This window comes from Myxocyprinus asiaticus, chromosome 39, assembly GCF_019703515.2.
Source record: "Myxocyprinus asiaticus isolate MX2 ecotype Aquarium Trade chromosome 39, UBuf_Myxa_2, whole genome shotgun sequence".
NCBI lineage: Eukaryota > Metazoa > Chordata > Actinopteri > Cypriniformes > Catostomidae > Myxocyprinus > Myxocyprinus asiaticus.
In genome coordinates, this window is record NC_059382.1 from 7,273,066 (window position 1) to 7,296,327 (window position 23,262).

The 23,262-nt window shown below is 36.9% G+C and overlaps 2 protein-coding genes across 2 annotated transcripts in view; one reads left to right on the top strand and one right to left on the bottom strand.

Moving 5' to 3' along the window:
- Nucleotides 1-9,511, top strand: part of LOC127429839 (histone-lysine N-methyltransferase 2B-like) — a 54,724-nt gene extending 45,213 nt beyond the window's left edge. Inside the window, exons 36-37 of the mRNA XM_051679114.1 lie at nucleotides 3,033-3,162; nucleotides 6,428-9,511. Coding sequence (XP_051535074.1) covers nucleotides 3,033-3,162; nucleotides 6,428-6,703 — 406 coding nt within the window. The 3' untranslated portion in view covers nucleotides 6,704-9,511. The remainder of the gene's footprint in view (nucleotides 1-3,032; nucleotides 3,163-6,427) is intronic.
- Nucleotides 9,501-23,171, bottom strand: LOC127429859 (IGF-like family receptor 1). The gene is made up of 7 exons (XM_051679161.1): nucleotides 23,011-23,171; nucleotides 22,722-22,914; nucleotides 22,301-22,358; nucleotides 16,824-16,932; nucleotides 16,588-16,680; nucleotides 15,867-16,004; nucleotides 9,501-10,786 (listed from the first exon to the last, which is right to left on the bottom strand). The coding sequence occupies exons 1-7, from the start codon at nucleotides 23,099-23,101 to the stop codon at nucleotides 10,464-10,466; spliced, it is 1,005 nt and encodes a 334-aa protein (XP_051535121.1). The 5' UTR covers nucleotides 23,102-23,171; the 3' UTR covers nucleotides 9,501-10,463.
- Nucleotides 23,172-23,262: the final 91 nt, after the last annotated feature.

Here is a 23,262-nt window from a genome sequence, read left to right on the forward strand (position 1 = left end):
ATATGATTTCTTTTTCTCTGTATGTGGCAACACCTCTAAACTCACCAGGGCATTATATGAGACTAAAATGTTTCCAATTGAGCAATCAACAACAGATGATATGAGGGACTTAGATATATATATATATATATATATATATATATATATATATATATATATATATATATACACACACACACACAAATCGATTTTAGAATAAATCTTATGGACTGATGGGAAAAAAATGTGTAGTCCCTACCAGATGGGTTCAAAAGTCTCCAGATATCTGCAAGACCAAGATTTTTACACATCCTGTGAATCGTCAGTATTGCTCGAGGGGGGCTTACACACTTTTGCTTCACTATGATCAAGGACTGAGTCCATCAAAAGATTAAAGTCTCCTCCCAATATTATATCATGAGGGGTGCCAGCGGCTTGCAGCATCCCTTCAAGATCTATAAAAAAGTTCTGATTATCAATGTTAGGTGCGTAAATATTAGCCAAAATCAACCTTTGCCCCTGAATGTCTGCTAAAACAGTAATGACTCTTCCTCATTTATCTTTAATCTGTTTGAGACATTTGAATTGTTGATGTTTACTTATCAGTGTAATGACTCCCCTGCTCTTACTTGAGCCAGCACTAAAGAAAACATGTTCACCCCATATCTTCCCAAATTTTTCAGCTTCCTACAGGGAAAGATGCATTTCTTGAAGAAACACTATATCATATTTCTTATGCTTAAGAAAAGAAATAACTCCTTTTTATGTGGTGCCCCAACCCATTCACATTCCACGTGGAGAGAGAGTAACTCATATTAACATTTGTCATTTTGACATATCAGAAAAAAGATTGTGTGTCAAAAATAAAATTATAAAGACCACATTCCACATTGGGGCAACAATCAACCCCCGAACTTTCCCCAGAACAAAGCAAACAGAAAAAAGGAAAATGTGCGCATTAACCCTGCGCACGACAGCACCAACCGGCGTCCATCCCTCTAAACTCAAGCAGTCCATGTATGCCTACAAGAGCCCACACGACAACTTTGCCATCAGATTGCTCAAGTCCGGTGTTTCTATATAAAAATGTGTAAAACAGAAGATAATCTATAAAGCAAATTCCAGCCAGTAAGTGAGAAAAAAATCAAATAAAATAAAAAATGTCGATTTGTCTCGAAGGTGTGTGCCTCCACAAAACAAGCTCCAGCCGCTAACCAGCACAAAAAAAAAAAAAAAAAAAACTCGGCATTCAGTTCTTCGGGCAGTCAAAATCGCTCCAATTTCCTGCAAGAAATATTCCACAAAACCAACTCCAGCCAACAGGAGGCATAAGCACCCAAAACGAGCAGATTCATCCAAAAGCTGTCCCAAAGAAATTATTTTATACAAAACAAACTCCAGCCGCTAGGCGGAACCAGCACAAAACGAAACGAAAAAGGTGCCCAGTTTCCTCGAACAGTCAAGTTCAGTGAGTCAGGTCCACTAGGCGGCAACATGAAAATCACCAAATGGCTTTCTCGGTTGTCTTTATGTAGGACAGTGCTTGCTGTGGGCATGTAAATTCTCTACGGCCATCCTTAGTATCTACTCTCAGTTTGGCCGGAAACATCAGAGCAAAAGCGACCTTCCATTCATGTAAGAGTTTCTTGCATTCCCTGAATCGTTCACGTTTCTCTTGTCGAATTCGCAAAGTCTGGGAACAAGAAAATGTTGTGGTTCTTCCAAGAAAGCCTTCCTTTACTCCTCGCCTCACGTAACACAAGATCTTTATCGGATGATCTCAGAAATTTGGCCAGAATTGATCGGGGCCTGTCTCCCTCCACGGATCTGCGAGCCGGAACCCTGTGAGCTTGCTCGATTTCCAGCTTATGGCCTGTTATGTCAAGCAGACTCGGGAAGAGCTCGTCTAGGAATTTCACCATATCTCCATTCACCATTCCAACAATTCGGACATTGTTTCATCAATTACGATTCTCAAAATCCTCCAGTTTACCCAAATGCATTCCAAATCTCCCTTTGTCACTAGCAGATTAGCAGCTAATTCCCTCTCCGATGGCTCCAGATAATCGATTTGTTTCTCGACATCTGACAATTTTGTAACCAACTCAGAGAATTTAATCTCCATGGAAGTGATCGATTGATGTATCACAGCAAGATCCTCCAAGTCTGCAATGACCTTCATCAGCATTGCCGACACATTCATCAGTTCACGCCAGATTTCTTTCAGTTCACAGTCCGAATTGAGTCTGAGGCTTTCGGCCTGCCACTGTGGGGAATCAGCTTGAGCACTTAAGTGTCTTTTCATGTCTCCAGAACCAGAGGATTTTGAAGTTTTTGACGTATTGTCTTCCTAAGACAGTTAAGATTCAGGGTCTATCGAATCTCACCAGTTTATGACACAAATAGTATTAAAACTAGCAAAGTTTGCAGAGCTCGTCCGCTCCTCGCATGGCATCACGTGACTCCGTGTTCCACAATATTTGAGATTATTCTTTGACTTCAAATATATATTTATATAATAGTTAAAAAAAAAAAAAAAAATGCTAAAATTCTGATTTCTGAAAGTGTGAAAGAATGGTTTGAATGCGCTGCTTCTCTGTTGTTAAGGAAAACTTGGCCCATCCATTGTTATTGAGGCGCACCCAAAAGTAATTTCCTGGGTACGCCCTTGATTTACACTGTTTTTCATTAGTCAGGAAAATCATTCCCACCCTAAACCTACACCAGTGATGACATCAATACACTGTTAGACTGTCCAGAATGTTCAAACAAGCGTAATGTTTTGAAAACGGCACAGTATTTAAACTTTTCGGGGAAATCATGCTGTGAAACACTTATTCATATTATGGAAATGAATGCATACATCAATTTTAACTTTCTGAATCTTGCAACTTCTTTTGCAATTGCTGAAAGCAAACATGCTTTTAAATTTAAACCACAATATATTCTTGGGCAGGCTGAAGCTTTTTCTTGCTAGTTTGATTGGTGTTGCTTCTATTTGTGGGCCATTGAAATCGAGTCACATTAATTCCTGTAACTCTCATATGTCTTAGGTCTGCGATTCATGGAAGAGGGCTTTTCTGCAAGCGGAATATAGAAGCAGGAGAGATGGTCATCGAGTATTCAGGCATTGTCATTCGGTCCGTTCTTACAGACAAACGAGAGAAGTATTATGATGGCAAGGTAAGTGGAAAGGCACAGATTTCTCACAGTAATTGTGTATTTGTGATCTCAAAATGATTATCACCGGGTTAACCAACACAAATTTATGTTGGGTGTTCGGATTGTTTTGTTTTTGCCCCTTTTCTCTGTTAAACCCAAACAGATCTATGGGTCAATCTTACAAAACCAAGAACATGTCCATAACATTTTTCACTCTAAAATTAAAAGAGTCATTAAAAATTATATTTTGAATAAAGAAAATGAAGCTCAGAAAATGATTGGTCACCTCTCTCACCAAGGCCCTTCTCCCCCGATTACTCGGTTTGGCCGGTCGGCCAGCGCTAGGAAGAGTCCAGGTTGTTCAAATCTTCCCTTTAAGAATTATTGAGGCCACTGTGCTCTTGGGAACCTTCAATGCAGCCAAAAAATAAAATAAAAATTGTAGCCTTCCCCAGACCTGTGCCTCACACAATCCTGTCTCTGAGCTCTACAGGCAGTTCCTTTGACCTCATGGCTTGGATTATGCTATGATATTTATTTTCAGCTGTGTGACCTTATATAGACAGGTGTGTGCCTTTCCAAATCATGTCCAGTCAATGGAATTTGCCACAGGTGGACTCCAATCAAAGTGTAGAAACATCTCAAAGATGATCCAGAGAAATTGGATGCACCTAAATATCTAAGCGTCATAGCAAAGGGTTTGAATACTTATGTCAGTGTGATATTTCAGTTTTTGCTTTTTGATAAATTTGCAAAGTTATCAAAAATCTGGTTTTTGCTTTGTCATTATGGGGTGTTTAGATTAATGTGAAAAAAAAAATAAAAAAATCAAAGCATTTTAGCATTAAGTCTGCAACATAACAAAATGTGAGAAATAATGAAGGGGTCTGAATACTTTCTGAATGCAATGTATATTATGTCACAATGTAAACATACTGTGTTAAAGGGTGCTAAAATAGGCTTCATTGTCTTTGAGGGGGAAAAAATATTTTCATGAGGTTCACCCACTGATTTATAATAGAACTGGATTGCTGATGACGTCAAAACAGTGAAGCAACTGCGCCGCCATATTGCTATGCCCAAACATTCCAATATGCCTATTGACCTAATAGAAAGTTCTAATTTCAGCGAGTAAACATTAGTCATTCAGTCACCTATTTTATATCTGAAATCTGCCTGTACATGCCTATAATGCAAACGTCCCCCACGTGTAATTATTTATTTAAAGTCTGGAATTTTTCTTGTTTCTTGAAAGCCCATACGAGTTATGTGTATCTGTATTAAACTATATCCACCTCTAACAAACTTAAGTGGCGAACAGATCAGCTGAATGTAAACAAGTTCACCGAAACTGAGGTAAGATACAAACAGACATTATCAGACATATTTATTGCGAACATCCAAGTGTTTATTCCGAGTTACTTGTTTTATGTTTTCGTCAAAAAGTGCCTTTATCTCGCGGCCACTTGGAAAAAAAGCAAGCGCTCTCTCCCTCGATCACATACACAGCGGGCGCTGAGATTGAGGGAGACAAGCAAAGCTGGTTAAAATTAAACTGATACGATAGGTTTAAATGGCAAACGAACATGTAATCTATGACATATATCCATGTATGACTACAGAAAGCACTTCAGGCAAATCCTGGGCATTTTAGGCTAATTAAAAATCTTAACTTTAAGGACCCTCCGAGGGAAAGGACGTGTTGTCACCCCAAAACAAGTAAGCTTTTCCTACTTACATTAAAACTTGTGGACAGTTTTGCCGCTTCCTTTGGTGATTGTTGTGCTGCATTGATAGGCTGCACACCAGGGCAGGTGAATGCTCTAATTTCGTGGTCCGCTTATATCTTTAGCCTCGTAACTGATACTATACCTAACAAGTAAATTAAACATTAAACATGATTTTCACTTGAGGGTGAAATGCGTCCATTGTATCCGCAGGTCGGAGACGGTGAAATGGGGGCATTTTCGCCTGTCAGTCATTGATGCTCTATGCCAGTTTGGGCATTAGAAGATGGCCGCTCGAATAAAACCGGTTGTCTCAACCCCTGCTGGCAGTTTACCGTTGCGTCAGCGATCCAGTTCTATATACAGCTCTGGAAAAAATTAAGAGACCACTGCAAAATTATCAGTTTCTCTGGATTTACTATTTATAGGTATGAGTTTGAGTAAAATGAAAATTTTTGTTTTATTTCATAAATTACTGACAACATTTCTCCCAAATTCCAAATAAAAATATTGTCATTTAGAGCATTTATTTGCAGAAAATGACAACTGGTCAAAATGAAAAAAAAAGATGCAGTGTTTCCAGACCTCGATCGTCCACCACATTTCACAGTGGGTGTGAGACACTGTGGCTTGAAGGCCTCTCTAGGCCTCCTTCTAACCATTAGATGACCAGGTGGAGGATCGGTGATGATCTGGGGGTGCTTCAGCAAGGCTGGAATCGTGCAGATTCACTTTGTGAAGGATGCATTAATCAAGCCACATACAAGGTTATCCTGGAAGAAAACTTGCTTCCTTCTGCTCTGATGATGTTCCCCAACTCTGAGAATTGGTTTTCCAGCATGACAATGCTCCATGCCACACAGTCAGGTCAGTGAAGGTGTGGATGGAAGACCACCGGATCAAGACCCTGTATGGCCAGCCCAATCTCCAGACCTGAACCCCATTGAAAACCTCTGGAATATGATCAGGAGGAATATGAATGGCCACAAGCCATCAAACAAAGCCAAGCTGCTTGAATTTTTGCTCCAGGAGTGGCATAAAGTCACCCAACAGCAATATGAAAGACTGGTAGAGAGCATGCCAAGACGCATTAAAGCTGTGATTGAAAATCAGGAATATTCCACCAAATATTGATTTCTGAACTCTTCCTAAGTTAAACATTAGTATTGTGTTGTTTAAAAATGAATATGATCTTGTTTTCTTTGCATTATTTGAGGTCTGAAAACACTGCATCTTTTTTGTTATTTTGACCAGTTGACATTTTCTGCAAATAAATGCTCTAAATGACAATATTTTTATTTGGAATTTGGGAGAAATGTTGTCAGTAGTTTATAGAATAAAACTAAAATGTTAGCTTTACTCTACTCTAACACAAACCTATAAATAGTAAATCCAGAGAAACTGATCATTTTTCAGTGGTCTTTTTTTTTTTTTTTTTTTTTCAGAGCTCTATATATATCAGTGGATTCACCCCAAACCAGAATTTTTGATTATTTGTGTCCGAGTCTGAATATTGCTGCTGTTTGCACTTACCACCTCTTCTTATGCTGTTCTTTTAGGGCATTGGATGTTACATGTTCCGCATTGACGACTTTGACGTGGTAGATGCCACCATGCATGGTAACGCAGCACGCTTCATCAACCACTCCTGTGAACCCAACTGCTACTCTCGAGTCATCAACGTGGAGGGTCAGAAACACATAGTCATTTTTGCCTTACGGAAGATATACCGTGGAGAGGAGCTAACGTATGACTACAAGTTCCCAATAGAAGACGCCAGCAACAAGCTCAGCTGCAACTGTGGAGCCAAGCGTTGCAGACGCTTCTTAAACTAAGGAAAAGTTGCAGTGCAACTTCACAACAACGGAGAAGACGGGTAAAAACATTGGAAAGAGGCTTGACGGGTAAAGGGGGTCCAGGCAGAAGGTTTCTCGGAAAAGAGCAAGGTTTAATGGAGTCACCACTTCAGTTTGGAGGTCCATCAACAGGTCTGACGGCACATATAACGAGATTTCAGGAGAAATGGAAAGGAAGACACCAACTTGCAAGACATGCAGCTCAAAAATCTAGAGTTTTGTGGGGAGGCAACAGAGAAATGGAGGGCTAGCTTTTCTCAGCAGAAACAAACCATCGAACAGCCATTGTGGAGGCATTCGTGTGCTTCATGTTTTCATTATTTTCCAGCCAATCACTAGATGTTTAGTCCAATAGAGCCATTAATCCAAGAGCAAATGAGGCATGGGAGAAGATAAAGGGTGAAAAATTAACCAGGGCCCCTCAAGAAGATTTTACACTACGCTGCATCCTTTGTGGTTACTTAAATGTCATATTGGGGAAAAAAATTAGCTGTTTTGAGTCTCAGACTTACATAGTCATGGCATGTTTTTCTCTCTCTCTTTTTAGCAGTTCATGAGCAGCAAAGTACAAGCAAGAATGGCACAAATATTGCAAGAATGTTGTTAGACGTTGGTTGACAGAGTTGTAGTGTAATTTGTGGCAAAATTGTGACTCGTGGCAGCTTTTTACATTTTCAGTGGGTCTTTTTAAAAGCTGAGAGAAAGTTTTCAGGAGGGCTGTTCCAGCAACCAATCACCTAATAAACCTTTAAACCTAAAACAATGAATATCCCCCTCCCATTTTTCCTCTAGCCCACGTTAAAGTGCTGGATTCTCAAGTTCATGTGCTTGAGAAACATTTTATAGTGTGGACCACATAGTATGCAGAAGCTAAGTGGCAGTCAAGATGCTAATGAAATGATGTAAATGTATAATTGAGATCTGTTTGTCTATAGTTTTAATTCTTGATCACACAGTCTTGTTTTTAGCTGAGAAAGACTTAACACTGCTCAGGACAACACTGTATAACCCCTCAGTATAACCCATCAATCCATTCCTTGTGCATGGTAGTAATGGACATGTTCACTGCATTTCACTGGTTTGTCTTTGAAGCATCTTTGCTTGAAAAACCCTACTTTGTAGCATTTTTTTTTTTTTATTATTTATTTTTAATTTTTCATAGCATTTTTACAGGCCGGTGTAAACCTGTTACTTCATTCTTTTCGCAAAAGCTTGTTCTTCATTTTTTGCGCTCGTTGTGTGGCGTAATACTGTATAGGTTTTTTATTTTATTTTATTTTTTACTTCTAGTCCACTTGAAGGTCTCCATGGTGCTATGCCCTAACATGAGTCCTGAAAGGGAAACAACTTAGTTCCTCTGACTTGTTAGAGGACCAAAAAAGTACATGCTGTATTTGCTTCGTCTGGTACTAAAATAGCAAATATGCTTTCTAACAATAACATTGTGCCCATACATGTCTATGGTGTCTTTATACAAGCAAGGCCCATACTGAATATTCAGACGGTGACGTTTAAGCATGTTTGTGATTCGTATGTCTGATGAGTTCCTCTTTCGCAAACAAGAGCCTTGTGTCAAATCGAAATCATGCCTGGAGAGTATATAAATATTTGTATTTTTTTGTCAAAGTAGAGCACACTACTTAAGCTAATTGTGACGGCTAAACGCATACTCTTTGCGTCACAGCTTCTAAAGGTGTGATGACATCATGCAATAAAATCATTTCTTTGCCATAATTGTACATACAATTGGAGCACTATCTTGGGATTTAGAAACTGTTTAAATGTGTCCTATAAGATATAGGGCTTTGTACTGGTGACTTACAAAATCTCATTACTGCATTATACTGTGCAGCAGAAATATATCTTAATATATTTATAGAAGAGTTATTGAAACAACAGATGGTAACCTGGCACTCAGCACCTTTTGAGTTGGTTCACTTCTCCATGCAGAACAATCAACAAGCTGATGCCATTGTTCATTTTTCAGAGTATAAAAGATTGCTGTAGGAGTGTTGTATTTATTCCCATTTGTCTTTATGGGTATTAGATACCCATAGATCTGTGCTTTGTATGTGACCAAGGTCTTATCGGAATTTTCTTCAGGGTTTTTCATTGTTTTTAACCTTTTTTTCCATTTTCTTTTTTTGAACATTGTTTGAGGATGAGTTCTTGCAACGTGGCCTTTTTAAGAGGTGATGTTTTGAGCCAGCTGTATTTTTTTTATTTTTTTATGTCATGGTCTTATTTGTTGGTTTTATTTGGCTTAGAAAGAGCAGTTACTGGAGCTCACACCCTGTGCATTTTTTCCCCCAAAATCACATTGACATCATCTGCTTTATTCCTTTTACGGGAACGATCGCAATCAAGAACCTGAAATTGTAATCAAACCTCCCCAGACTTGCAAGGATTCTACCTCAAGCTGTTCAGGCAACGTCGAGAAATACTAATGCAAAACTAGGTGAGAATAAAAAATTGTTTGATCTTTACTGTCATGCAGAGTTGGCTTGTGTGCAATGAAGGATGGAAAGCACTAGTCAGGACCTCCTGTGACGATGCGCCTCCCAGAGCTTATTGGGAAAGATTTGTCTGTTCCTGTGTAGGTTATTTTAAAAATGTGTTGGAAAAAGACTTAAAAACTGAAAAAATGTGTCTTTGCTACCTTGTACAAATAAACCCTATGTTTGTAAATAGTTGTATACATATTTCTAAACCTGTTTAATTTTTCTATGCACTTTTTTTATTTATAATGTTTTTTGCTTAATAAAGATGTACAATGTTTGAACAAAGGTTAAGATTTATTGTGATCTTTGGGCGGAACATACAAAAGCACAAGTTGTTCAGATGATTGCATACAGTTTGTAATGCCAGTAATATTAAATTCATAGATTCATTTGTTTATGTGGCCAAATCTTTTGCAAGCAATGAAGTTTATATTTTCAGAACTTAGAATTTTTCCATGATATTATAATATTTAGGACAATGTTCTGGAATCTGTAAGATGTGTCCAGAATTAAAAGTCAAACTTTTTAGTAAAATATTATTATAAATCATATAAAATATTTATGAAAATAATTTGTTGTACACTGTATTAGTAATTTAACAGAATAAAAACAATCATATTTGGTATGTCTTTTAATATAAAAAAATTAAAAAATTGTAAAAACAGGTCTACGTAGCGAGACTTTGGTAAGGATTACAAGATACAAGAAAATAAAAGCTTAACATTAATATGTAGTGTTATGCGGGGGTGGGGCCAGAAGGGTGACAGCTGCCCTACGGGTCACCCACCCCATCAAACGAAACTGACAATACCCCCCTCAGTCAGACTAAATTACTGGATGCCACCCCTTACTTGACTTGCCAACCCGGGCAAAAAATCATGGACACGCCCCTGGTGTTATGCAAAGTTTTAGTCTAGACAGAACTGTTTTGAAAATTATGATAACTAAAAGTAAAATGTAACAAAAATACTTATTCAAGAAAGTAAAATGGCTTTGTTTGATGAAAGAATGAATTACCGGTACTCTTTGTTTTTAATGCATTGACTCCAGCCACACATCTGTTAGCCATTACACAATGTTACAGACTGAAATACCTAGTTTTTTTATCTAATCAAAATATCTTTATAGGTTCACTGCATTAATTTATCATCCTGTGCTTTATCAACTGTCAAGGAATACTTAAGTTAACTATGAAATATGCTATAGAGGAGTATCTTTTCTTAATTGTACAGACTTAATCATTTTTCCACTTCTGCAGGGAGCTTTGCTAAAATCTCCAATGCGTCATTGCGATCAATGCTGTTTAACAGCCCAGCAAGGTGACCAACAGTCCAGTCTGGGTTCTTGGTGACAACACCCTCTAAAACAGCAATGAAGGGGCTTTTGTGGTCCTTCATGGAATAAGCATAGTTGATCCAGGCAAAGGAAAAGGAGCACTGGGCAGCAAGGTGACGCGTGTTCTTAGCGCCAGAGATGTCTGGGTCCAACACCAACACAAGCTCCTCGAGAACATCCAGGTTGTTCAGCACGGTTTTCAGAGGGGCATCCTGGACCTCAGGAGCTAGATGAATGGGAATGAAATTCCCAAAAATAAAATAATGTGTCTCTCTCTCTCTCTCTCTCTCTCTCTATATATATATATATACAGTTGAAGTCAGAAGTTTACATACACTTAGGTTGAAGTCATTAAAACTCATTTCCACTCTACAGATTTAATATTAGCAAACTATAGTTTTGGCAAGCCGTTTAGGACATCTACTTTGTGCATGACACAAGTAATTTTTCCAACAATTGTTTACAGACAGATTGTTTCACTTTTGATTGTCTATATCACAATTCCAGTGGGTCATAAGTTTACATACACTAACTGTGTCTTTAAGCAGCTTGGGAAAATTCCAGAAAATGATGTCAAGCCTTTAGACAATTAGCCAATTAGCTTCTGTTAGGAACTGTACTGAATTGGAGGTGTACCTGTGGATGTATTTTAAGGCCTACCTTCAAACTTAGTGCTTCTTTGCTTGACATCATGGGAAAATCAAAAGAAATCAGCTAAGACCAAGTCTGGTTCACCCTTGGGAGCAATTTCCAAATGCCTGAAGGTACCACGTTCATCTGTACAAACAATAGTACGCAAGTATAAACACCATGGGACCACGCAGCCATCATACCGCTCAGGAAGAAGATGCATTCTGTCTCCTAGAGATGAACGTAGTTTGGTGCATAAAGTGCAAATCAATCCCAGAACAACAGCAAAGGACCTTGTGAAGATGCTGCAGGAAACAGGTAGACAAGTATCTATATCCACACTAAAACAAGTCCTATATCAACATAACCTGAAAGGCTGCTCAGCAAGGAAGAAGCCACTGCTCCAAAACAGCCATAAAAAAGCCAGACTACAGTTTGCAAGTGCACATGGGGCCAAAGATCTTACTTTTTGGAGAAATGTCCTCTGGTCTAATGAAACAAAAATGTAACTGTTTGCCCATAATATCCATTGTTATATTTGGAGGAAAAAGGGTGAGGTTTGCAAGCCGAAGAACAACATCCCAACCATGAAGCATGGGGGTGGCAGCAACATGTTGTGGGGGTGCTTTGCTGCAGGAGGGTCTGGTGCACTTCACAAAATAGATGGCATTATGACGAAGGAAAATTATGTGAATATATTGAAGCAACATCTCAAGAAACCAGCCAGGAAGTTAAAGCTTGGTTGCAAATGGGTCTTCCAAATGGACAATGACCCCAAGCATACCTTGGCAAAAATGGCTCAAGGACAACAAAGTCAAGGTATTGGAGTGGCCATCACAAAGCCCTGACCTCAATCCGATAGAAAATTTGTGGGCAGAACTGAAAAAGCATGTGCGAGCAAGGAGGCCTTCAAACCTGGCTCAGTTACACCAGTTCTGTCTGGAAAAAATGGGCCAAAATTCCAGCAACTTATTGTGAGAAGCTTGTGGAAGGCTACCCAAAATGTTTGACTCAAGTTAAACAATTTAAAGGCAATGCTTCCAAATACTAACAAAAGGTATACAAACTTCTGACCCACTGAGAATGCGACGAAAGAAATAAAAGCTGAAATGATTCTCTCTACTATTATTCTATTCTATATATATATATATATATATATATATATATATATATATATATATATATATATATATATATACATATATTATATACACATACACACACCGATCAGCCACAACATTAAAACCACCTGCCTAATATTGTGCCGCCAAAACAGCACCAACCCGCATGCTATTCTTCTCGCCACAATTGTACAGAGTGGTTATCTGAGTTACCGTAGACTTTGTCAGTTCAAATCAGTCTGGCCATTCTCTGTTGATCTCTCTCATTAACAAGGCATTTCCAAACACAGAACTGCCGCTCACTGGATGTTTTTTGTTTTTGGCACCATTCGGAGTAAATTCTAGAGACTGTTGTGTGTGAAAATCCAAGGAGATCAGCAGTTACAGAAATACTCAAACCAGCCCATCTGACACCAACAATAATGCCATGGTCCAAATCACTGAGATCACATTTTTATTCTGATGGTTGATGTGAACATTAACTGAAGCTCCTGACCTGTATCTGCATGATTTTATGCACTGCACTGCTGCCACACGATTGGCTGATTAGATAATCGCATGGATGATTGTTGGTGCCAGATGGGCTGGTTTGAGTATTTCTGTAACTGCTGATCTCCTGGGATTTTCACGCACAACAGTCTCTAGAATTTGCTCAGAATGGTGCCAAAAACAAAAAAACATCCAGTGATGGCAGTTCTGCGGATGGAAACGCCTTGTTGATGAGAGAGGTCAACAGAGAATGGCCAGACAGGTTCAAACTGACGAAGTCTACAGTAACTCAGATAACCACTCTGTACAATTGTAGTGAGAAGAATAGCATCTCAGAATGCTATTTTAAGATACGGGTTGGCGCTTTTTTGGCAGCACGAGGGGGACCTACACAATATTAGGCAGGTAGTTTTAATGTTGTAGCTGATCGGTGTATGTATGCATAGAGCTCTGGAAAAAATTAAGAGACCACTGCAAACCTCTGTTTCTCTGGATTTACTATTTATAGGTATGTGTTTTAGTAAAATGAACTTTTTTATTATTATTATTTTTCTATAAAGTACTGACAACATTTCTCCCAAATTCCAGATAAACAAAATTGTCATCCAGAGCATTTTTTTGCAGAAAATGACAACTGGTCAAAATAATAAAAAAGATGCTGTGTTTTCAGACCTCGAATAATGCAAAGAAAACAAGTTCATATTCATTTTTAAACAACACAATACTAATGTTTTAACATAGGAAGAGTTCAGAAATCAATATTTGGTGGAATAACCCTGATTTCCAATCACAGCTTTCATGCGTCTTGGCATGCTCTCTACCAGTCTTTCACATTGCTGTTGGGTGACTTTATGCCACTCCTGGCTCAAAAATTCAAGCAGCTCGGCTTTGATTTGATGGCTTGTGGCCACTTCCTCGATCACATTCCAGAGGTTTTCAATGGGGTTCAGGTTAGGGCTGGGCGATAAATCAAATTTTATTTTCAATTACAATTTTAGCTTCCAATGATTACGGAAACAGGATAATCGAGATAAAAAGATTATTGTGCCACATTCCGTTTTGCAATGAAACACCCCGGCATTATATCTTTAAAGAATCTTTTATTTAAAGTTCAAATAATAAGGAAGCGGGTTATGAAAATAAACTCAGAAACTGGCATTTCTCTGTGCAGTCAGCGCCGCGTCAATGAGTTGCGTGAAGTGACCGGGGAAGAGATTGAATCTTCTCCCGGCTGATGTACACTCTGGACACTCATCACTCGCACGCGTTTGCTGCAGCTAGATTATAACGTGATGGCTCGCGACATAGTGAATCACAATATATGTGTCATGTTCACTGTGTGTATCTTATCATGAAGAAAATCGGCGATACGCAGCTCTATTAAGAAGACAAAATGTGTTTTTTGTGAGTTAAAGATGGATCGAAGTGAATATAAAGGTGAGAGAGTGTAATCCACTATACACTGGAAAAAAATACATTTATGATTAGTCTTTTTTGGCTTGTTTTCCAAAATAATATCTAAAAATCCTTTAAAACAACGTACCTAAACGTACTTTAGGAGCTATACTGCAGAAGAAAACATTGTTATCAGAGAATGTTGAATACAATATTTAATCAGGGCTCGACATTAATGCTTGTCCGGGACAAGTGGATTTTTGAAGGGCAAGTGAAAGAGAATTTTACTTGTCCAACTGGACAAGCAGACTGATTAAAATGCCAATAATGAAAAAATTTAAATCTGCCAATTCCAGCATTGCTGAAGCACCCCCAGATCATCACCAATCCTCAACCAAATTTCACAGTGGGTGCGAGACACTGTGGCTTGTAGGCCTCTCCAGGTCTCCGTCTAACCATTAGACGAACAGGTGGAGGATCGGTGATGATCTGGGGGTGCTTCAGCCAGGCTGGAAACGGGCAGATTCGACTTTGTGAAGGACGCATGAATCAAGCCATGTACAAGGATATCCTGGAAAAAAACTTGCTTCCTTCTGTTCTGACAATGTTCCCCAACTCTGATGATTGGTTTTTCCAGCAATGCTCCATGCCACACAGCCAGGTCAATCAAGGTGTGGATGGAGGACCACCGGATCAAGACCCTGTCATGGCCAATCCAATTTCCAGACCTGAACCCCATTGAAAACCTCTGGAATGTGATCAAGAGGAAGATGGTTGGCCACAAGCCAACAAACAAAGCCAAGCTGCTTGAATTTTTGCTCTAGGAGTGGCATAAAGTCACCCAACAGCAATGTGAAAGACTGGTAGAGAGCATGCCAAGATGCATGAAAGCTGTGACTGAAAATCAGGGTTATTCCACCAAATATTGATTTCTGAACTCTTCCTAAGTTAAAACATTAGTATTGTGTTGTTTAAAAATGAATATGGACTTGTTTTCTTTGCATAATTCGAGGTCTGAAAACACAGCATCTTTTTTGTTATTCTGACCTGTTGTCAATTTCTGCAAATAAATGCTCTAAATGACAATATTTTTATTTGGAATTTGGAAGAAATGTTGTCAGTAATTTATAGTATAAAACAAAAATGTTAATTTTACTCAAACACAATAAATCCAGTACAATTTTGCAGTAGTCTCTTAATTTATTCCAGAGCTGTATGTATATAATAAATAAAATAAAGTCTGTTAGATAAACTTATAAGCCTTAAGATTTTGTGCATTGTGACATTATTTTCAGGACAATTTAGTACAGTTCTGATTAATGTGAAATACATTCTCTTTCTCATTACTGTAACATGAAAAAAATCTATTTTAAAGGATTTATACATGGTAGCAGGTAGCATTTGTTGTACTGCCTTTAAAATTAAATTGATTTTAATTTTTACAAAATCAGTGCAAAACAATATTTTTACTGTAATAAAGACTTACAGTAATCAGGAAGATAATACATTACATCAAAGAGAACTGGGTATGAATAGTAGATTTTTCAATAGACTTTTTTACTTTTGCTTGGTGACGTGACCTGGACATTTCTCAAAAGTTTTCACCCTTATGAAAAATCATGCCAGGAAAATTCTCTCTCTTTTTTTCTTTTTTTTTCTTTTTTTACTCACCTATTATATTATACGAAGATGTAGTCATGTCATCATTATTACTGTTCTCATTGATTACATTGTATGTCATCGAGGATTGAGTAATGCTCTTTTTGGGCAGGTATTCACGAATTGCACCATTACAGCACTTCTTAATTTCTGTTGAAGACAAGGGAAACATCTGTTGTGGGATACATACAGTACTGCTTTACAGCAACAGACAAGACCTTGTGATGCAACAATTACAAGCATGTAATGCATGCATGATTGAAGGATTAAAAACTTAAATAAAAAATGCTAATTATATCTTGATTTGTATAATTTACAATATATGTTTCTTTAGCATAAAGCATACGTCACTGTAAAAATAAAAAGATACTTGACACATCGTTTGCCGTGCAAAAGAAGATCCTCAAAAAAATATATCCTATTGCACTGAAGGAACATTTGCAAATTCTCAAAGCCTTTACTTTATTATGTGGTTACAGTAGAAGCCATTCACAGTCTTTAGAGTATTAGCAAGATTTTACAGTATGTTCCATTTTGTAAGTACCTCAGAGAACTGGCCTAAAGGCACCCTTTTACACTAGTGTTACACTAGTGTTGCACTCAGAAGAACCCCTAAAAGTCCTTTCTACACTTCTGTCTCCCACACATTAATCAAATGTTTAATATTTATAGGACTCAGTACTCAATTTCCTGTTTCAATGCCTCCGGAGAATGTTTTTTTACAGTGACTGACCTTCGTTGAAACGTCTTGTCCTCCACCTCTTAATAAACAGTAGCAGACATACTAGAGTGAGGATGGATAAAATCCCTGCACATATGGAGATCCCTGCAGAGAAGTACACAAACAAAATATATCTTATTATAAAGATATCTTACTTGTAGATTATTATAGGCCTATACAACATCTAAAAGCTATAAAACTTGTAAAACTAACTAGACCAATGATAATACTGATATGAAAAACAATACCTGTTACACCTCTAATATTTGGATGATGGGCAACAGAGAAAGCTGGACTGACAATAGAGGTGGTTGGATCAGTCACAGAGGCAGTTGTCGTAAAAGGTCCAATACTAGTCTAAGAAAACATAATTTAACACCATTAACGGCATGTATTTATTTAAGCTTTAACTATGCACCTAAAATCCATTTTTATGTCCTCTTTATTTTGAATGTTTAGTTCTTTATTTGGAAAGATTAAGTAAACATTAAAGGTATATTCTGGGTTCAATACAAGTTAAGCTCAATCGACAGCATTTGTGGCATAATGTTGATTACCACAAAAATGTATTTTGACTCATCCCTCCTTTTCTTTTAAAAAGGAAAAATCTGGGTTACAGTGAGGCACTTACAATGGAAGTGAATGTGGCCAATTAGTCAATGATAAAATACTGTTTCAGAAGTATAGAGACGACCCACAAGATGTAAAAAATACATGTGTGTTAACATAATTTTAGTGTGATAAAATTGCTTACTAACCTTTTCAGTGTCGAGTTATTTACAACATTACAACTTTCATTACAGCGTCGTTCCTCTGTGTATCTCTCCTCTTAAATATGAATACATACACATTCTTTTATTGTAAGAGTAAAGTTGCGCAGACATCTTTTATTGATATAAATATGATTCTCAATCTGGTTTTCAAATGTTTCTTCTTGTTACTGTTCATTATTTAATTACTTTGTATTATCATTGGCATGGCAAATGGGTATCACACCAGCAATCACATTTATATCAATAAAAGTTGTCGTTATTTATTAATATATTACTTATCAGTAAAAGCATACATAGATTTACACTCACTGAGCAATTTATTAGGAACATTATGGTCTTAATTAAATGTCGACTAGTTCTTCTGCTGTTTTAGCCCATTCACCTCAAGGTTCTACGTGTTGTGCATTCTGAGATGCTATTCTGCTCACTACAATTGTACAGAGGAGTTATCTGAGTTACCATAGCCTTTCTGTACGCTTGAACAATTCTGGCCATTCTCTGTTGACCTCTCTCATCAACAAGGCATTTCTGTCCACAGAACTACCACTCATTGGATGTTTTTTTTTTTGTTTTTGTTTTTTGGCACAATTCTGAGTAAACTCTGGAGACTGTTGTGCGTCGTCCCAGGAGATCAGCAGTTACAGAAATACTCAAACCAACCCATCTGGCACCAACAATCATGCCATGGTCAAAATGACTGAAATCAATTTTTTTCCCCATTTTGATGGTTGATGTGAAAATTAACTGAAGCGCCTGACCCGTATCTGCATGATTTTAGGCATTGTACTGCTGCCACATGATTGGCTGATTAGATAATCACATGAATAAGTATCTGTACAGGCCTTCCTAATAAAGAGCTCGGTGAGTATGTATTATATGTATAAATCAGTGGCGAATTCTCAGAGCCAGCAAAGCCTTCTCTGCTGGCCTAACATGCCAAATAAAAAAAATATTTTGAATCCTTTCATTCTCAATCACCTTTTTGCCTATGTATTTTTAATCGCTTTCCACTCTTAATCTACAAACAAATAGAGAAAAACAAAAAGTTTATTCAGTCCGAATTTATTCCTTGATGCTTACAAGCAAAGTGTGACAACTGTTTCACAAATCGCATGCCCGATGCAGCACGTGAGTTTGAGCTCCATCCCATCAGGCCTTCAGGATTTCCACAGAATCCCTCAACAGTGCAAATGAATGGGCAATTAAAGTCAGATTGTCAGATTCGTCAGCCAATCAGATTGATTTATTTGTTCTAGGTGGGTCTGATCTTTTGGATATGTCCCGGTCGAGGCCTTCTAGCTGGCCTTGAGTGACGCAATCACGCTTTAAGTGATGTACGTAATTTGAAAGCGAAGAGCGCAAGGTCGTCATCACTGCCCCTATCGCCATTGAGAAAGAGATCCTTATGGATTTAAAAACGCGAGATGTTCTGCATGACCTGTGATTAATTAATTTATTAAACAGGAAAGTAGGACTGATTTTCACTTCAAGTAAATTGGTAAGTGCTTTTTGCATTGTTATAGCAACATCAGGAGTTTTCTAAGTGTAAATTAGGCTGCTGGAGCATTCAGATTTTACAACTTCCTACTAGGAAAAGTGCAAAGAAATGCATCTTGAAGACAGAATTACAACTTGTAGGCTCGTGCAGAAATTCTCAACTCTGATTTCGCCGAGATGCAGGGGCATGATGTTACACAAACATGTCGACACTCAGAGAGATATACATAGTAAGTGATAAACATTCACTTTATCAAGTAATATCGATAAATGTGTTCGTTTCCACATTACATGATATTAAAGCTTGTTTAACAAACGCCTGCAGAAACAGGTGTATAAAACATTATAATCTCTTTTGATAATCGTAAACCTGTAGCACAAATGCTAGCGCTGTAGCACTGTTTATCAGTTGGGTTGCTAGGAGACATCTCTAATGTGAGTCAAACCCCTGCTGAGCTAACGGAAGCATTGCAGTTTTGTTTCTTTAAACGTCATCTTCCGAATATCGGGGAATGGAATGCATTTATTGTCGGAGATATCAAATAGGAATATCCCTCATCCAACTTGAATGGAACGCAGCATAACCATTGTACCCTGACGAAACAAAATGTATTGCAAGCAACATTTATATCGCAAATATTATTAGATCAGGTATTATAAACCTCCTTGGTAGATTCATATAAAAAAATTTATGATTTTTGATGTTAATTTCACAAAACAGTCATGCTGCATTTAAAATTAGGCTTGTGTCTTAAGTGTCATTTCAAGTTCTGGCTTTCGTGCGTGGATGTGTTTTTAAAATGTCAGTTGGTATTACTATTTGACTGCCACGTAATGTATGATTATTCATTGTGAAACTGTTTCTCTTAATGGCATGAATCACACTGAATGCCTAGACTTAACATGCACAGCCTACGTCTGGTATAAATAACGTACAGTACCGTTCAAAAGTTCAGGGTCACTTACTCAGTCTTTCTTTTTTTTTTTTTTTTTTTTTTCACATTTTAAAATAATAGTAAAGTCATCACAACTATGGAATAATAGAAATGGAACTATGGGAATTATGTTGTGACTAAAAAAATTCAAAATAAATCAAAACTGTTATATTTTAGCATCTTCAAAGTAGTCACCCTTTGCCTAGAATTTGCAGAAACGTACTCGACATTTTCTCAACCAACTTCTTGAGGTATCACCCTGGGATGCTTTTTAAACAGTATTGAAGGAGTTCCTATCTATGCTGGGCACTTAGTGGCTGCTTTTCTTAATTATTCGGTCCAAGACATCCATTTAAAAAAAAAAAAAATTTAAATAAAAGTTTCGTTTTGTAATGAAATAAATTAATATGTTGGCACAAATATATTTTTGTCAACAAAACTTATTTCAAACATTTAAGCATACGCCTTCAGATCAAAAGATTTTTAAGATCATGAGAAACATTTCAGGCAAGTGTTTCAAAACTTTTGAACGGTAGTGTATATATTTTTTTAAATAAAATCTGAAAGAACAACTTAACATCACTACCAAAACAAATATAGCTTGTTCGGTATTAACTGTAATCTTGCCATTATATTAAAATGTCAGCACAGTAAAATTCTAGACATTACTCATTTGAACAGAGGAAAGTCACAAAAAACTCATGTAATTTTTTCAAATGTCACATTTTGTGTTTTATAAGACTAAACAAGTTCGGTAATGAAATCCAGGTTTTCTGACTTTACAACACTCTTATTTCAAAATGTTAAAATACATCTGCTCACCACATGGTCCAGGGAGAAGAAATTGCATAATTTGTCTTCCTGGTCACATAGTTCGGGGTGTAGCCATGTTTTGCTTCAGTCCAGAGAGACTTTTTGTGTTTGTTTTGGTATTGACAAAAAAGATGGAGGACAAAAATGTTTCACTCTAAATATATTATTATTAAAAAAAAAATAAAAAAAAAATATTTAAAGGCAGAAAACTCATGTCAACTAAATTTCAGTAGGACTTTACAAGGTGCATTATGTTTAAGTGTTTAAAAAATATATGAAAAATAATGTAGGTGTTTAATTTTTAAGTGTATTTTTCAGGGTTAGAATGGGGGACATGTGCCACCCAATAGAAAAGAACATATAAAACACAATTTTTAAAGATTTGTAAAGTTATTACATAAATTATTTCTATTGCCTCTGTTAGAACTCAACTTTACTTTTATAAATATGTGAAATACACAGAAAAGCACATAATAGTACACAAATAAAACAAATAACCATTAATTTGTATGTAGGCTATATATGTTAATACAAGATAACGTGAACATTACTACACTCATATTAGCTACAGTGCTTAACAGTTTATTGCATATTATGAATTAGTTTATTAGTTAGAGTAATAATAAAGTATTAAACATTTTCATAGTAGCCTAATAAAACGAACATTAATGACACCTATTAATTTAGATATATATTTAACATAAAGTTACCATACCATGGCTCTTAGCAGTGTACTCTCCAGCAAGAAACTTACCCTGATATACATTTTGTAAGTTTATGTGGGACTATAATTACAACAGTCCCAATTTTAATTCTTACACATTTTACATACAGTATGAAGTTAATTTTAGAGATCGGGTGCATGTATTTTTCATATATTTACAGTATGCCCACCTCTTCAGACACTACTACACCACTGCTTCTTGAGTAAATTCACGCTAAAATAACAACATATCTAAAAGTGACATTTCTTATTTCTTATAATTGAGTGTAATTGTTGTTAATAAGTAATTAAACAAATAGTTAACCATGGTTTTACTAAAGTAATATTGTAGTAACCATGTTTTTTGTGTGGTAACTATGGTTTAACTTAATACCATGGTTAAACTATAGTTACTGTAGTGGTTAATTTTTGTAAGGTTAAACAAAATAGAAGTCTAATAATTTTCTGTTTAGGCTAAATAAAATTAAAAAAAATAATGACTTGAATTATGACTACAAATATTATTTTAAATGACCCTTTTTAATCCCAAGTAATCGCAAAAAAATAAAAATAAAAATTATAGAAATTTATATCGGTATTGATGATATTGGACTTGAAATTACTGGTATCGGATCGAAAAGAAAATAAGTGGTATCGCCCATCCCTAGTTGTAAGAGAATAATTATTGTAAGTGCTTTTATAAAATTGTAAGCTTCACATTTCTGCCTTTAAACCTTCCAAAAATTGGCCCCATTCACTTCCATTGTAAGTGCCTTGTACTAACCTCAAATGCTTTTTGTGGAAATCAACATTATGCCACAAATGCTGCCAACTGAGCTTAACTTGTATTGAACCAGGATTGTTACTTCAACATTTTTAGCTCTCTGGTTTAATATAGATACATGAGAAAACTGGTTGGGCTCTCCTGAATCCATAATCTTGAAAGTTCAGTGGTATTTCAAAGCTCAGAAAATGCTTGAAATGTTTATAGCAAGCTCTATTACCGTTATCACTGTGGTATGCACTGTTGGAACGATGCAGCGTCCATGTAAAACCTGCTTCCTACAAACAAAGATGAGGATTCCTCAGTAAGGAACATCAAATAATGAAAGAAAGAAAAAAAGGCAATAAAGCAAACAAGCAGACAACAATAAGTGCTTACAAGTGAAGCACACATTGTACTCTGTGTTGGCTAAATCAGAAGTATGTGGGCTCCTCCATCCCTAATACTTACTGGCGCCTACTTCATTTTAGGTTTTATCATCTGACCTGAGAAAACACGCTGCAACTTTCGAACTTTGGCATATTAGAACTAACTGGAAAAGAAATACATGGAATTTCTCTTGGTGCATAAAGAAAAATGTGAACAAAACAAAACAGATGGAATCAAGAAAATAAATGTTTAATTCTAAATAAAATACGCACCCTTCTCTGCAGCAGACGGTATCCGATTTGGCGCTGCAAACAGAAGCAGCCAACAGTGGCGGTGCGCAAAACTCGCATTTTTGACAATTAATGAAAGATCCATTGTTAAACGATCCATCGCTGCATTTTCTGTACGGTCCTTTGAGCTGGTCTCCCCTGTCGCTCAGTCCGCAGTTTGGACTGAATTCGTACCCTGTCGTGAAATAAGCAAATCAGTAAATAGCCTAAATATTACAGACAAACGGTGATGAATTCATCTAGTGTAGAAATGATGCTTGAAGAAACTTACCCATTTTAATCATAAACTTAGTCTCACATCGGTTGCATTTATAAAGTTCAGGATCCCAAAAAGAGTCGTCTAAACAAAATTCTGAGGTCATGACTATAACGTGCTGCTATTTCACCCCACGTCGTATATAAGCAGAATTGAAGCAGCAGTCCTGAGATTATTTCAAGTTGTCTAAGGGGGAGGAGCTGAGTTAGTCTTTCTATAGCCTGCTACAAATCATAAACCAATCAAATCATAGTTCAGTTTTAATGC